This window comes from Dermacentor silvarum, chromosome 2 (assembly GCF_013339745.2).
Source record: "Dermacentor silvarum isolate Dsil-2018 chromosome 2, BIME_Dsil_1.4, whole genome shotgun sequence".
Classification (NCBI taxonomy): domain Eukaryota; kingdom Metazoa; phylum Arthropoda; class Arachnida; order Ixodida; family Ixodidae; genus Dermacentor; species Dermacentor silvarum.
This window is the reverse complement of record NC_051155.1, coordinates 41,473,130-41,489,482: the sequence shown is the minus strand read 5'-3', so window position 1 is coordinate 41,489,482 and position 16,353 is coordinate 41,473,130. Positions and strand designations below refer to the sequence as shown.

At 47.4% G+C, this 16,353-nt stretch overlaps 1 protein-coding gene across 2 annotated transcripts in view; it reads left to right on the top strand.

Moving 5' to 3' along the window:
- Positions 1–16,353, top strand: part of LOC125942980 (membrane metallo-endopeptidase-like 1) — a 185,834-nt gene that overhangs the window by 60,175 nt on the left and 109,306 nt on the right. For both annotated transcript variants that reach the window (XM_049661269.1, XM_049661270.1), the window contains exons 3-5: positions 10,064–10,141; positions 11,841–11,950; positions 12,137–12,207. In XM_049661269.1, the coding sequence (XP_049517226.1) occupies positions 10,064–10,141; positions 11,841–11,950; positions 12,137–12,207 (259 nt within the window). The remainder of the gene's footprint in view (positions 1–10,063; positions 10,142–11,840; positions 11,951–12,136; positions 12,208–16,353) is intronic.

Sequence of the window (16,353 nt, the reverse complement as noted above, 5' to 3'; positions counted from 1 at the left end):
GTGAACAGCGTACATAAAGCTGTGCCTTGCGGTAGGATGTGGTGGATGTGGCGCGGAAGAACAACGCGATGGGAAAGGATGACATCCGGAGAGGAAAAAAAATGTCGCAGTTTCGCCCGAAAGGCGAAGCATCAATTGCGATAGCAAATTAGCAGAGAGCTGTTCGGAGTAGGGATAGTGGTTTTATCGGCTGCATAAACTTGGACACATTCGCTTTCTAACAGAATTGACAAGCGTGGTGTCATCGCGCACAAGCAAACACGAATAGATCACACTGAATGACTGCAGACAACGACTGTCAAAATGCTGGCAGCAAGCGCAGCCGCCGCAGCCGCCGCAGCGGGCGGCGAAGGTTGGTGCGGTCTATCGCTTCAACGGAAACTGAGCGGCGAATGCACGGCGCATACAAAGGTCAGAGCCGTGTGGAGATAAGAGACGGTGCGGGCGACCGCCACCACAGCCAGTACAAGCTAGTTGTTGGCAGAGTAGAAGCTGCCCCCCCCCCTCCCTCCCGCGCTGCCATCCCGCTTCCTTGCTTTCGCGTGGGAGATTGAGTGGCCAGTTTACCTTGCGCCCGGTTGCAAGATACGCATTTGGTGCCGTAGTAGCGTCGCCCCGCCTCCCTCCCTCCCATACCCCCACGGCCTTTCGCACGACGTTCGCCTTTGCTTTCCGCGGTGCGTTTGCTCTCCGTCCCCCGCGCGCTTTCACCCGCGCATCCGGCTAGCGACGACGATTTTATCGCCCTTGGAATCTATACGGAACCTCACGGCGACGGCGACGCCGACGGCAGAAATCCGGTTGAAGCGTCCATATAATTGCTATCGCAATAAAACGACATAGTCACTATCAGGCATACTTGAAGCTGGAGAAAGGAGGACAAGGTCATGCCTTGTGGGGCAAGCCGATTGTGCTCAGTGGAGCAGTCTGCTATGAACTTCCTCAGGAGGGTCTGGACAAGGTAAATCAAGTTCGCCAAGTCTAGCGGAGCAGTCAATAAGCGCTGAATTAGCGGGTAGAAACTCAAGGCCTTGAATAAAGTTTTGGGGACACTCTTGTAGAAAAGCAAACGAAATCAATCACTGATGATCAGCGACACTAACGCGGACGGCACACATTCCTATTGTAGTCAGTGTTCTTCCTTTAGTGACTAATGCAAAACGGGATGCCGCAGGTGTCAGGACTTTTGTGAGCAGTCTACAAAGCTGCTGGATCATCACGGAGATGCGCGTGCTGGTATCAGTCACAGTAGTAACTCGGACGACATCTAAGTGCACATCAAGTAAATTCATATACATCTGTAAGGTCAGTAAAGACATTGCACTCCGTGCCGTTGTAGCAGCGCCAACCCCGGAAGACACGCTCCTCAGTTTCCCGTAGAGCGCCGGTACATGGACGACAGAGAACGGCGAATAGTGGGTGGGTGGGACACGGGACGTCGTGGGGACGTTGAACGACTCTGCCGTGTAGGTGCGGACGCCTGAGTAGAGTTGTATGGCTCTGTGGAATCTTCCGGTAGTGGACGAGTACCTGGTGAGCAGTGGTAAGGTTGGAACGCAGTGTGATATTGGAACGACGGCCAGGTATTGCGGCAGTGACGGGAAATGTGGCCGTTGAAACAAATCGGTCAGCATTTGAAACAAGTCGGTAAGTTACCGGATGTTCACCCGTCCGCTTAGTTGCGGAAAAACCGAGACGAGTACTGGCGTCGATATACTCTCCCCGAAGTGTGCCCCCCTCTTCCCCCCTATCCCACGGAAGAGAAAGATTCAAGAGGTGGGCTTAGAAAGAGCGACATAGACGAAAGGAAAAGGTTTCATGTTGAAGCATGCCCGGGGCTAGCGGCGGTTCAAAGGAAGGAGGGCCGGGGTTGGTCATGAGGGTGATCACCTCTGCCTAGCACACTCAGAAAACGTCTTCCCCTTCGCGCCAAGACCATTTCTATGCGTCCGCGTCAGCTAGCGTCTGATTGTGGAAAAGGCGACTACATTTGTTGGAAGAACAATTTTTCTAGCCGCACTGGCAGTGGCTGACACCTCAATATTTGGCAGAAAGGGGAATGGGGCAGTGAAGAGGAAATAGAATTGTAGAAATCATAGAGCGGGGAGCGAATAGCGTACATAGGGCATAGTTACAATAATTCGAGTGCTTACAATAGTGAATATTAGTGCAATGTACTCAGACATTTCGCCTCCCATGCAGGGGACACACCGGTCAGTGGACAATAGGGCGAGCAGGCCATTTCAACAGGCGTAAGGTGACGGGCAATTGTATCCACTAAACGTCCAGAAGCTTTCGGCGGCCTTAGTTTCGGGGACGACGGCTGTCGCGGCATTTCCGAAGGGAACACAAAAGGTCATGCGCGTCGCAGCCGCCCCCTCCCCCCCCCCCCGCCCAGGTGCATATGCCTATGACACCCACATATCGATTACGGGAGCGGGTAGAAAGAAAGAACTTCCCGGAAGTAAAAACTGAAAGGTATGCAAAAAGCTGTCTGCAACCACCGAACATTTTTCATTTTTGAAAGAATGATGACTTTATGGTTCTCTAGCGAACCACCATCCCTTGCGTTGTTCCTGTCACCGGTTGCGCCCAAAAAGTGCACAACTGATGAGATCCGCTGCCTATAAGAGATTCGCAGTGGGACCTTGCTGCTTGCAAGCATATCTGAGACGTGGATGGAGAGGTCACAAAAAAATCACAGCTGTAGAACCCCCTCCCCTCAATCCAATGTTTATGACTGCTATGTTTACGCCACATATTCGCGCCACTTTCGGAGAGAAAAGCACGAAAAAGGTGTTGCCCGGCGCCTGAAGCTGGCAGAAAATTGTGCCCCCCCCCCAAGACGCGACTCTACCTCATTCCGGATCGTGTGAACGATAAGTGTTGAGGGGGTTTCAGAGATAAAAATATACACACATAGGAAAAGCGGCGAGGACGAAGTGGCAGCATTGTTTTTACCCACCAGGCCTTCATGACGTCGAAGAGCTTCTCATTTCTGGCACTCGATCAAACCATCGTCCACGCAGGAAGGCATTGCGAAATGATTGCGGCTTGCTAGTCAAGGAAACGCATAATAAGCACGCCGCCAGCGTCTTTCCTTTTCTTTCCCTTGTCTCTCACTTTCAATAAGTAAATAATCTTGAAGAGAGCTTGCTGTTGAGCTAGTTTGCACGTGTTGTTGCAAATAAAAACAGCGAAAAACACGCGACAAGGAAGAAAGATCTACAGAACGCTAATTTATGCACGGCAAGATGTATCGACGGCACGGTTACAGGACCAGGGAAGTTAAGAAACTGTCACAACAAACAGGTAGATGATTGGCCGTGACGTCTTCGCAGTGGCGCCGCCTTGAAAAGGTAAACATAAACATACGAATGTTGAGGGTCACCGCGCCGTTCAATAACCCAGGCAGTGCTGAAGAGTGTGACAGTGACTGACGGAAAATAGTTTTAATGAGAGGAGTGGGGTGATGGTTGCGATGGGAAGGGAAGGGTGAGTGAACGGTGCGCTAAAGGGCATCAAGAACGAATCTGGCGAAAAAATGATGTGGATCCCACCCACCGTGGGAATCGATGTCAGTGACGCTTTTTGTGCTATTTGCTTTGATTGGTGATAATTAGCGGTGATGCTGACGGCAAATGTTTTATTTCTTCAGTTTTTAGTGCAACATCAGAGTGGCGAGTTGATAATAAACGTTACCTTGCGTGCAGCACTACTGTTTGTCTTCGCAATACACATAACACACAGCGAGACGTGTTTGCTTGAGAATTGGCCGTTCATGACCTTCTAGAAGGCTAGTCTTGTCTTGCCTCACAGGGCACATTGCATCGTAGCAGGAGTATTAAACTTCAATTGAAGAATGGGGCTTCACGTGCAAAACCACAATCGCATTATGAGGGACGCCGTAGTTGCAGACTGCGTAAGAATTTTGACCCCGTGGAGTTCTTTAACGAGCACCTAAATTTAAGTACACGAGTGTTTTTGTATTTCGCCCCCATCGAAATGTGGCGACCGCTGCCTGGGTCGAACCCTCGACCTCGAGCAATGCCATTGCCGAAAGGCTACCAGAGCGGGCACCGTAGTCTTGATGTTGACGTGCGACTGCTTCCGTAGTGTCGCCTAGATCCGTGTGTCGGTTGTCCACTTGACAAACTTACATGGTGCTTATTTTTGAGGAATTACAGAAATGCACCTTACTGTACGTTGAACTTAAAGTATCCACTTTTTCAGCATCCGCTGTCGTGTCTAGTAGTAGCATTTCCTTGCCTTCTTACGTCGTCTTTTCCCTATCCCGCCCTCCCTCCATGTTTGCGAGTTGCGAGCGAAGAATGGCAAGGCTGTCATTCAATCGTTTCGTGGCTGCGGCGGTTCTCCCCATTCTCTGCCTTATTTCCCCACCTTCTCTCTCCAATTCTGTCTACGTCCCCTCCGGACTATTGCACAATAGCAGAAAGACGAGCGCTGCAGTTTCTTCAATGCCTTTGCGGAGGGTCATGGATAATTACAAGCGTCAAGAGGGTTTCCTCTCTCGAAAATACTCTCTGCCACGCTCCTGCCATGTATATGCACTCTCTGAACCACGCAAGACAGCTCAGACAAGACAGCGACAGCAGCAGACGTGGCAGTAGTGGAAAAGTCGAGGGAAGAGGCAAAGGAAACTTCGCTTTAATGTTATGTCACCGCCCTATCCTTCTACACATGGCGCCCGTGGCGAGTCACCTAACTGAGGTTCACCTACCCTGTCTTAACACTTGCTGCTGGGAGCCCATCCTAGAAAACGTATCTGCAGTCTTCAGAACAGCCGGGTGTAAGGAGGCAGAACACTTCCAAATCTCTCGGAGCTGCTAGCCCTCATTTTTCTGCGAACTAAGAATGCTGCAATTTTGACAAATCCTTATTACTCAGAAAGGAGCAGAATAGCAGAATTTTAAACTGCGCCAAGAAGACAAGACGTGTGCAGAAACACAGACGCAAAGAAAAAGCGAATACTTACAACTGGCTTTATTTCGCAAAATCAGGTAATTTGCGTAAGGGTATTCAAAATAGCAAAACACGGAACAATCGCAAAAAATTCGGGCACGAGGCAGCGGCGAAAAATAGCAAGGCCACATGTGCATAACAGCCTAGGGGAGTCCTAACGGACCCATCTAAGAATTCAATTTCTTGCCTTGATAGCGACAAAGAAGCTGAGCTAACGCAGTTGTCACCCCTTTTTAATATGTGTATGCCTCGATAGTTTCTCCTTCTGTTTTTGATTTTGCCTTCCCTAGGAATTTAGTCTTTTCCAGATAAGGCAAACAGCTTTTGCTATCGGAGCTCTTGCAGTGGAAAGGGGGGGCTACTGCCCGTGGCTATACACATGGATCGCTTGTGTTTCTGCGCACGCCCATTAAAACAGCGGCCGGTTTCACCTACGTAGGACCAGCCACATGACAGAGGAATCTCGAAGATAATATGAGAGATGCATTTGTGTTGCTTTGCTCTGTTGGTTCTGCTTGCATGAGCTATACTCCTTTTAACGACGACACTCTTCTTGGGCTACCTAAACGCGAAAAACGTACTCTTTCTGTCATTCGATCCAACCGCCAAGCCAAAACCAACTAAGCTACTAGCACTGGTGGCACGAGGTCATACACGTCAAAATTATACAGCGCAAAAGCAACCTCAGTCATATTTGAGACAAAATATATGTACATAACCGTGATCCGCAGCAGTCATTTAATTAGGATTACACATAGAGACTGGTTTATACGTTATCAAATGAAAAACCAATACATTATAAATGGTGTCAAAAAAAGGCAGCGCAAAGGAAACCTCAGGCCTATTTGAGGCAAAATATATGTACATAACCGTGATCGGCAGTGCTCACTTAATTAAGACTATACATAGGACTGGTTTTTAAGTTAGTAAATAAAAAGTCAACGCGTTAGAAATGCTGTCGAAGAGACGCTACGCGTTAAAAACAAGCCGACTGAAGCCGCGACTGTGTAGCCCGCTTTAAGCCAACACTAATAAAAGGTCCTAACAGATTGCGCGAGGTCAGGGCGAACGCGGGAAACTTGAATTGAATTCAGCAAAACCTCCATTGCATCGATCATGGGAGGAGTGAGAGGACAGGGGAAGAGCGTGAGGGGTGGGACGGGAGGAAGATAGTGTGTTACGTATCCGGGGTGGCAGAAGACTATCGTCTTTCGACGTCATTTGCAGCACAGCAAGCAGATATGCAGCCATTTTTTTGCTTTAGCCAATAGCGGACATACTTTCTGAAGTTTAATATGTCAAACGTAAAGGTTTTAAGACACTGGTAATTTCCCCGCCTTCAAGAAATAACGGCAGTTGGAAGTCTGCGCTTTGTGTGTGCATCTGTTTCTGTTCATATCTTGTCTTTCTCTGCAGTTTAAAACTTTGTTGAATTCATGAACCAATTAGCCCAACGACATGCGTTACTTCAGTATATTTCTTCTACCCCGGGCTCATCTCTACCTCCCAAGAATAAAAAACAAGCAGCTTTTACCTACGTTAACCTGATTGCCCTTCCAAAGTGCAAGTCCAGAATCGTGGCCTACTGCCTCAAGCGGAAGCTTGTACCGCCTGAAATCCAGAGAGCTTTTGATATTCCGGGACTTTCCCTTGGTCACGCATGCTGAATCAGCAGTATTATGAACTCAAAAGAGGGGAGGAGACTGAGGCTCTACTCTTACTGGCCGAAGGTTATGAGGGATTCGATGAATGGCTCGTGGCGAGATGGCTTCATTAATACCTAAAACTCGCTGCGCAAATGACAGTTTCTTTGGAAAAAAGTGCGCCTTACTCTTCCGACTACTCGACGAGGATCCACGACGGAGTGTGCTGTCATGGTCATGGGAAATGTCAGCTTCCCGGGAAGCGATCAAAGATACTCTACAAAAGTGTTCGAAGTTCTGCTTCGAACCTCCAGGTGCACGTTCGAAGCTATTAGCCACGGCGTGACTTGTCGGCTCGCACGCCTCTGACCGAGGATAGGGAAAGTGCCGTGGGTGACAGTGTGGACTGCTGTCTACGGAACACAAGTTCACTCACTTCTACGAAGACCCCGGTCAAGAAAATAGACTCGTAGCACTCGCGGTGCTACATGTGTTTCGCTGTGCCGATTACCTTTTAGTGCCTTTTTATAGCTCGTTCAGTAATGCTCTTGACAGTGTTGTCAATTATATTCTTAACACCTCCTCTGAAGAGAAAAACTTGAGTTGCACCGCTATATTGACTAAGGAGAACCACATCCGCTACTAGACTTTAATTTCAGTTTGACGATGCCCACGTTTGTTGGTCATATAATCTAAGGGCGAACAAAAGTCTATTACCTTGCAATGGTGCGCATTCGAAACTTGTGAACCGAGGCATTATCATGTTTAGTTGCCTCTCTGTAATACATAAATCTTGTGCACAAAGTTTTAACTTGTTTCAAATGCCCGGTTGAGCGTCTGCTGTCTCCTGGCAACCCAAATCATTTATTTCGCAGCACTACCCAAAGCCTGCTTGAAAATCTAAATTCTCCAGAAAGGAAAGAGCAACGCTTGGATCAAAAACCACCTTTTGTCATGACATATTTGCATTGTCTCTTCCACAACATTAAGAAGGTTGAAGAAAGGTACAGGATTCCCGTCGATCATCTGTTCAACGCCTTTCAAAGTTAGGAAAGTGCGCCCCCTACTGACTTAGGCAATGAAGAAGTATAGCTCAGGCAGGAAGAACCCCCAGGGCAAGTTCACTAAATGGATCCCTAATGTCATCTAGGAGATTCCTCTGTCATGCAGCAGGTCCTGTATAGGTCCAACCGGCTGCTGTTTCAATAAGCGTGCGCAGGAAGACAAGCGATCCATGCGCATCGGTACACGCAGTAATCTCCCTTTGCACTGCAAGAGCAGCGAGAGCGAAATCTGTCTTATCTGGAAAAGAATTCCTTTCGAACGTAAAACCAAAAACGGAAAGACAAGTCGTCGAGGCATGCCGCCTCGCAAAAAGGGGGGACAACTGTGTTAGCTCACCTTCTTTAGCACTATCAAGGAAATAGAATTCCTAGATGGATCCATTATGACTCCCCTACGCTCTTAATGCATACGTTGCCTTCCTATGTTTCGTCGCTGCCTTGCACAATGATTTCTTTGCGATTGTTCCTTGTGTAATGAAGAAGACAGCCAAAGCGTAACAGGATCGCCAAAGTAATGAGCGAGACAGTGCTCGACCGGGACCAGTGCTCCTCGCAGCGGACCCTTTGGGATTCGTCGCCAACTTTCAATAAACCTCTTTTAAAGTGGCGGAGGTGCAGGGGTTTCCACAACGCCTGTACACTGCAGTTCCGATCCCGCACGTCACAGTCGACCTTGCCAGCCGATGCGGCCCAGGAGACGTCACCACCACCGGTCTTCCTTTGCTCTGGCACGCTTCGCCAAAGGGAACCCGCTGTGTTCAAAGTACCCCCTTTCCCTGTCGAGAAAATGGGGGTAAGCGATGCTTGTCGTGTGTGTATCTGCCCTTCGTGGTGATTTTCTTTATTTCTCTCTGTCTTTCTCTCTTTCTCTCTTCATTTCTCTCTCTTTTTTTTCTATATCCCTTTGTCTCTTTTCCCGCTTTTTTGTTTCTCTGGCCTTCGTGGTGATTTTCTTTCTCCCTCTTCCTCTCTCTTCTTTTATCTCTATTTCTCTCTTTGTTTCTGTGACCTCTGTGGTGATTTTCCTTCTATCTTTCTCTATCTTTCTATTTCTTTCTTTCTCTCCCCCTCTCTCTCTCTTTCTTTCTCTTGGTCACTTTCTTTCTTTTTCTCTCTCTTTCTCTAGGTCTTTCTCTCTTTTTCATCTCCCGGTATGTGGTAATTAGCTTGGACCCTTTCTGCACAATCGCCAGGATCAGCCCCCTTTTCAACGTGACACCGCCGCCACCACCACCACCGCCGAAACTTGTGAGCCTATAAAGCTTCGCAAAAAAACAAAGGCGAAAGCTTGCACTAGGCCGTGCAAAGTTCAAGACACAGCGAAGCTGGCCGATTGATATCGAAGGGATAGCCTCCAACGCGTTCGGCGTCGATAAGCAACAGCAATCTTGACACTGTGCCAACCTTGGTTAGCCGGCCTGTGGCATGCCAGGAACGCGGTCGCTCGTAGGCGCCGACGCGTCCACATAGGCTCAGTATTAAATGAAACAAGTTTTAATCCGTAGAAACAAACACACTGTGTTATACGGCTGCTATGCGTTGTTTTAGATCATTTTTACTTTTGTTATTCTTCTCGTTTTTGTTTTATTTGCAATACGTCGCGAGGAGCCTCACGTGCATGTTGCGCGAGCGAACGCTGTTGGCGCGCATCGAAGCATCGGCGGAACTCCGCCCAGCGAAACATAGACGGGACGCGCGGAGTGATCACCTTTCTTGACCTAACTTCTTGCGTATCTTCTACAGCACTGACTGCCATGTATAGAATGGAGTATAGAAGATCTGGCTGGAAAACAACGCTTATCTCCGTCGTTACCTGGGCTGCCACAAGTCTCTATTTGCTCTTTGGCTTTATTTGTCTTTAGCTGTTGTATGTCAAATAATAATTAAAGGAAACGCAAGTTCGTTTTTCTTTCACTAAAAAGAGATAGGCGGCGGATCTTTAAAGTCCATTTGTAAATAATACACTGTGTTGTCTTATCCAGCTGTTTGGTGTTTTCTTTATCTTATTTATTTCATACATACGGCCAATCCCAACGGGGACTTTAGCTCTTCTCCACACACTCTATTGCACCCTCTCTATTGACCCTCTCCTCCACAGACTCTATTGTACCTGATTAAAAAACACAAAGCCATAGCCAATAATTGAGAAATACTATATTGAACCATCGAAATTAACACAGTGATAAAGACCGGGGCAGCACGTTTCAGCTTAGCTGGTTAACTAACCCTCTATATGGAGTGCTTGGGCGGGGATTTTCGGCAGTTTGATTTTTTCCCCTATATTCAAGTACTATATTTGTGGTTAGCCTGCAACATGAGTGCGTGAAAATACATTTCCCTCTTTTATAGCGATTTTTTCTGATATAATTGCAGTTAAAGGAGATGGTTTTAGGAATTGGATGCCCGGATTATATTTTGAACATCACATATATTGACGGTCTGTACAAACACGTAAGTACATTTCTCCAATCCACGGCAGAATGTTTTCGTGAAATATGTTATTTCTTCTTTCTGGGGTTTTACGTGCCAAAAGCAGTTCTGATTATGAGGCACGCCTTAGTGGACGGCTCCGCAATAATTTTGACCACCTGCGGTTCTTTTACGTGCACTACAACGCAAGCGCACGGGCGTTTTTCCATTTCGCCCACATCGAAATGCGGCCGCCGCGGCCAGGATTCGATCCCACGACCTCGTGGTCAACAGCGCAACGCCTTAGCTAACTGCGCCAGCGCAGTGGGTCTAACAAGACTCAAATCAGTTTTATTTGCTGGATTATGCCGCCAGTTGTGTGCACTGCTGCGGAACACCACGTTGTATTTTCAGCCCGCCTTGACGGCTTAGCTGCTATGGCGTTTCGCTGCCAGCTACGAGGTCGACGGTCCAATACGCGGCCACGGCGGCCGCATTTACAATGCAGTGTATTTTAAATGGGACGAAATGCGAAAGCGTTCGTGTACAGTGGATTTGGCGCGCTTGCAAAAACCAAAGTTGGTCAACTATAATTCGGAGTCCCCCGCTCAAATGTACTCAGATGTTGTCGAATGTGCTTTCAGTAACTACAGTCAGTTGCAACACACAGACGCGCGCACGCTGTCCCGTAAACCCGCTGAGCTCTCTATTACCACTTTATTACCTCTCTATTACCACTTTTGTCGTTTTCCTAGGCTGGCTATGCATTAGCGTATCTGTAAATTTGTGTTAGCGTGTGAGGTAAGGCGCTCTGCAAACTGTGTTTTTGTAGTGTTTATTCGAGTGACTTACGAAATGGTTTAAAGCTTTTGGGACCTCTGTCAGGCTTTGTGGATCATCTACCAGCCTCCTCTTGATAGGAGAGATATGACAGAAATTGAATAAAAATAGTGCGAGTGAGAAATAACCTTTGTTTCATAAACACACATGGAGGACGAACTGAAAACGGAAAACCCTATGGAGTTGTTTACGACCTCAGTAAATGGTATTTCTCTATTGGCATGGCCAATAAAAGCTAACAACAAACATGCGTCCTTTCGCCACATCTTCTGCGTTTACACATTCAGTAGTGAGTCTGTCAGGGAAAATGCGCAAGGGAGCTGCACGTTGTGAGGATGGGCTAAATTCTGCACCACGAAAAGTCTACTGTGTCCAGAAATGACAACGACATCTCGCAAGATTTCCACATTTGAAGACTTTCTGACCGAATTCTAAATGTAATTTAAAGTAAGGCGGCGGTCTAAGTTGACGCCAATACAAACTTCCTCGGGTGAAGCTGAAAGAACTTATACAAGGAGTTTTTGCTTAACACATCATTCTGCAGAAAGAACAATTTTATTTCATGGTGCATTCTGTGAAGGGAATCGCATTCAGCAAGAAGGATATGCACCCTATTCAATCGGAAGAATTTTGGCAGCAAAGTGTGATACCAGTAAGCTGCAAGCGAACTTTCACTTGATATTAATTTTCAGGTGAACAGTCCATTTTTTCTGCCATGGTAAAAGGCCTGATTCATCGCTCTGCGTTATTCACAAAATATTAAGATGTGGAAGCATACATAAACTTGAAGCTCTTATTCTATTTAATTATTATCAGAACAACTCCCTCTCGCGATTTGAACAACAATGTTGAAAGCTTACCTCAACGTCGAACGCTTCTCTCTAATAAACGCTTTCCGCAGGTACCCAGATTCAGCACCAATACAACTATACTCGAAATGATGTACTTCCTTGAACAAAACAACTACTTGAAGGAATTGGCTACGTTAAGGGAACCAAGGCTCAGCAACCGGTAAGTTGTGCGAGCATCTTTAAGAAATAAAGTTATATATTTACACAGACATGTTCTGCACCTCTTATATTTGACTCTTAACCCACAGAAATATTCAGTGCAGTGAGTTTTCAACTACAGTTTAGCTTTAGGAAGCTGCACAATACGTAAAAAACCTGATTATTGTTGTTTATTTTCCTTTTTTAGCTTGTTGAAAAGGTGGCAAAAAAGCGCCTTAGACGTGGGTTTCTTTTACTATCCTCCGGAAAACCGAATGGGTGAGAAAGATATTGGTTTTCTGACTCATGTAGGCATGAACATTATAAACATACACAGAAAAAAGACGCTTGATACAATTGCTTGAGAGTTACTTAGTGAAAAACTGCTGATATTAATGTCTTAGTGCACTCTAAACTATAATTTTTTTAATCATGCTATGTAAGATTTACTTCAAAAATTATGATGTTGCACTATTCGAGATGCACGACTTATAACGAAAACCATCACAAGGCCATGAGCATCTTGCGCAAGTATTTTAGTCGTGCGTGCGTCCATTAAAATAAAGGCAGCACACAGTCTTCCACTAGGGATGGTCGATAAAATTTTTAATCGATGAACGATTGGTAGAGCGCCGCCTAGTGGAACCTAGTGGTACCTAGTGGTAGAACGCCCGCCTCGGCTGCGGGAGGCTGTGGGTTCGATTCTCACCGCCGCCGGGCACCCACTGGTTCAAAAGGGTACAAGCGTACCCCGGCCTGGCGTTCGGCTTCCTTCAGGGGGGATACGCTTGGGAAAGGAGCCTGCGCCTTGAATTCCCGTCGAAACCAACGTGAGCACGGAAATAAAGTGGTGTCTGGGCCGCTCCCATGGCGGTCATTTCCCATGTGGCGCCCCAAGCACCTATTGAGGTGGGGGCACCTTCGGGTTGAGGTCAAACACCCCTTTCCAAGCGTTCAGGTCCCATAATGGCCGAGCACCAGGCCGGGAGCGCGCTTGTACCTATTTTACCGGTAGGTACCCGGCGGCAGCACTTGCCTCCCACAGCCGCGGCGGATGCTCGTCTACAAGGCCGTCTGTGGTTGGACAAGAGGCGCCCAGAGACAACAGCGGAAATCTCTATTGGGCCCTCTTTCGAGATGTGGACCCCCACGACAGCCGAGCACCAGGCCAGGGTACATCTCTACCCATGAGAAAAACCGGTGGGTTCCCGGCGGCACCGGGATTTGAACTCGGTACCTCCCGCATACGAGGCGGATGCTCTACCGCTAGGCCATCGCTGCGGTAGAGCATTCGGGTTTGTTCGCTAGTTTAGCCTATAATCAATTAATCGCTTTCGATGCGCGGTTTTTTCGTCGATTAATCGATTAATAGAATTATTTTTCCGGGTGCTTTAAAAACGCTGACACTCAGTTATCTACTCACGCAAGTACCAATTTTAACGTTTGAAAGGTGGAACCAGGATGACAAATACAAGCGTATAAACGTTTGATAAAGAACAGTGTTTAATTGGTCAAGGCCAACTATCGACATTGATCGAAGGCGACATCGTTTCACCGAGCTGGTATTTGCGGATGCCCATCGTCGAGTCATGAATGGAGGAGTAACGGCGATGACACACAACGTACGCGAATGATTCTGGGTCCCAAGAGCACGACAAGCGCCAAAGAAAGCAATCAACCGATGCCTGCTGTGCGTCCGTTTGCGCACGAAACCTATACCGTGCCGCCGTACCCGCTGCTTCCGTCTGCCGGGTGGAAAGGACGAAACCTTTCGACACTACAGGACTTGATTTTTCCGGACCATTGTATGCAAAGTAATCTGAGAGCTCAGACAGGAAAATGTACATCGTACTTTTCACATGTGCCGTAACATGAGCATTGCATTTGGAACTGGTTTCGGATATGTCTTCACCTGCGTTCCTGTTGGCATTCCGGCGTTTCATTGCAAGAAGGGAACTCCCAAATACCATTTACTCCGACAATGCCTTAACCTTTAAGAGAACTTAGCGGGACCTCCACAAACATAAATACAACGACAAGACGACTTCCAGGCTTTCCTTGCGAACCAAAGAATTCATTGGAGGTTCATCGTCGAAGTGGCCCCATGGTGGGGAGGCGGGTGGGAACGGTTGGTTGGAACTGTAAATATGGTTCTCCTCAAAGTTTTAGGTCGAGGTTGTCTGTGCGTAGAACTTTCAACTATTATGACTGAGACTGAAGATGTGCTCAATTCACGGCCACTAACGTAGTGTGATAATCAGGCAGGCGAGCCTGTCTCACTCACGCCAGCGCATTTCCTAGTGGGCCAGAAACTTACGACGTTACTGTGATGTATAGGTTTCAGTTTCGAAACCCACATATTCCGCTACCAGGGGGCGCTGCTTGTAACTACGCCCTGAAAATAAAGGGGAAGCGGAATGCAGCAATAATGAAACACAGAGCACTGTGGGGCCACAATAAGTATGAGGTGGTGCGTGGAATCTGGAAAGGAGTAATGGTGCCAGCGCTAACATTCGCAAATGCCATTATATGCGTAAAATCGGACATATTGGCGGGTTTGGAAGTTAACCAAAGATCAGTAGGCCGGTTGGCTTTGGGAGCACACGGTAATACCACAAATGAGGCAGTGCAGGGTGACATGGGTTGGGCCTCTTTTGAAGTCAGAGAAGCACAGAGCAAAGTTAGTTTTGAAGAAAGGCTCAGGAACATGGATGAATATAAATGGGCGGCTAAAGTGCACAAGTATCTCTACATGAAAAGCGTGGACACAGAATGGAGGAAGAGGTCAAGGAAGTTGGCAACCGAGTACAGGATAATCGAAACTGCAAATAGACAACCAGGAGTCATCAGAAAGAAAGTGAGAGAAATAGAGACCGTGAATTGGATGCAACGAATGGAAACAAAAAGGACAATGGAGATTTACAAGAATGAGAAGAAAGAAATTAGAAGGGAAAATCTGTACGATAACACAAAGGGCAGTGCCTTGCTATTTGAGGCTCGAGCCGGTTGCCTAAGGACGAAAACATATCGGAACAAATATTCGGAACTAGATGAGACATGTGCATGCTGCAGTAAATATCCAGAAACCACTCAGCACATCCTGATGGAATGCGACGGGATCCACCCAGCGAAAACCGTAGGTAACGTGCAACTCCCACAAGCGCTTGGTTTCAAAGTGGAATGAAATATAAACATATCAGCCGTAGAGATCAGCAAGAGACGATTGGAGTACTGGTGGAAAAAAAGCAGGGAAAAGATGGATACGACCTGATCTCTTAAAATCATAGGCAGCGGCACAAGGTAAATTTTTGAAAAGAAAAATAATAATGAGAGGTATACAAAAATGCTAGATAAAGAACATGTATAGTATATCTGATTAAATCAAGCAGGCTACGTGACTATATGTCGCCGCCCCGTTTCAAAGGGAATGCCAATAAGTCATCATCATCATCATCACCGTAGAGTTACTGTATAGGCTCGCTTTAGGGAGCCAGAGTTGCGCCAAGGTACGCCATCTTGGGTTTCAAAGTTGTGCGGGAAAGCCACTTTCCGTACGCGTAGGAGCCGCGCTCGCGCGGCACTGCCCGTAACACTTTTTTAACACGAAAGTGTTTTATGCCGGGGTCCACCAAGACTTCACTGACGTATTTCCGTCACGGAAATACGTCACACGAACATACACGAACATAATACAAAGAAAGAAACCAGAAGAAAAAGTTCCACAAACATGCAAAATTTGGAAATCGAACCCACGACCTCTCGGTCCGCGACGATAGATCGCCGAGCGTTTAACCCATTGCGCCACAAACGCATTTGCAGAGAGCTACACAGACGCGCCTTATATATCTAACACTCCTCCGTGTACCCGCGCTCTTGCTCGGGGCGGTGCCGCCGCCTACGAGCAGAAAAGAGAAGTACTGCATTATGACACTAACGCGCACCGACAGTGAACGCTTCGGTGGTCTCAGCACTACGACGCCTCGATGCCAGCATTCGAAGGGACGCTGGCATCAAGAAACACTACCAACGCGTTCTCGCAGAAGCACTACTAGGTGGCGTTCACCGTACTCAGCACAGCGGAGCGTGGCCTCCGCAATTAGCTCTGAAAATGTTTATGAAGTTGATCGCGGAGGCTGCAATTACGACGTGCTGTACGCGCTGATTTGACTCGGTGACGATTCAGTTACGTGCTTTGTCTTGCGCGTTGTATTAGTGTGTCAGTTACGTGCTTCGTCTTTCGCGTTGTGCTAGCGTGTGCAGCGTAGTGCAGCTTCCATATGCACGACGGTTGCTCATGGTCATCGACGTTGGTAGTCGTGATGGAGGAGACGTGCCACCAGGCGTCAGCGTGGGTGCATCAACGCCTAAGGGCGCTTTAGCCACAAAACACCAATAGACATTATATATCAATGTGCAATAAACATC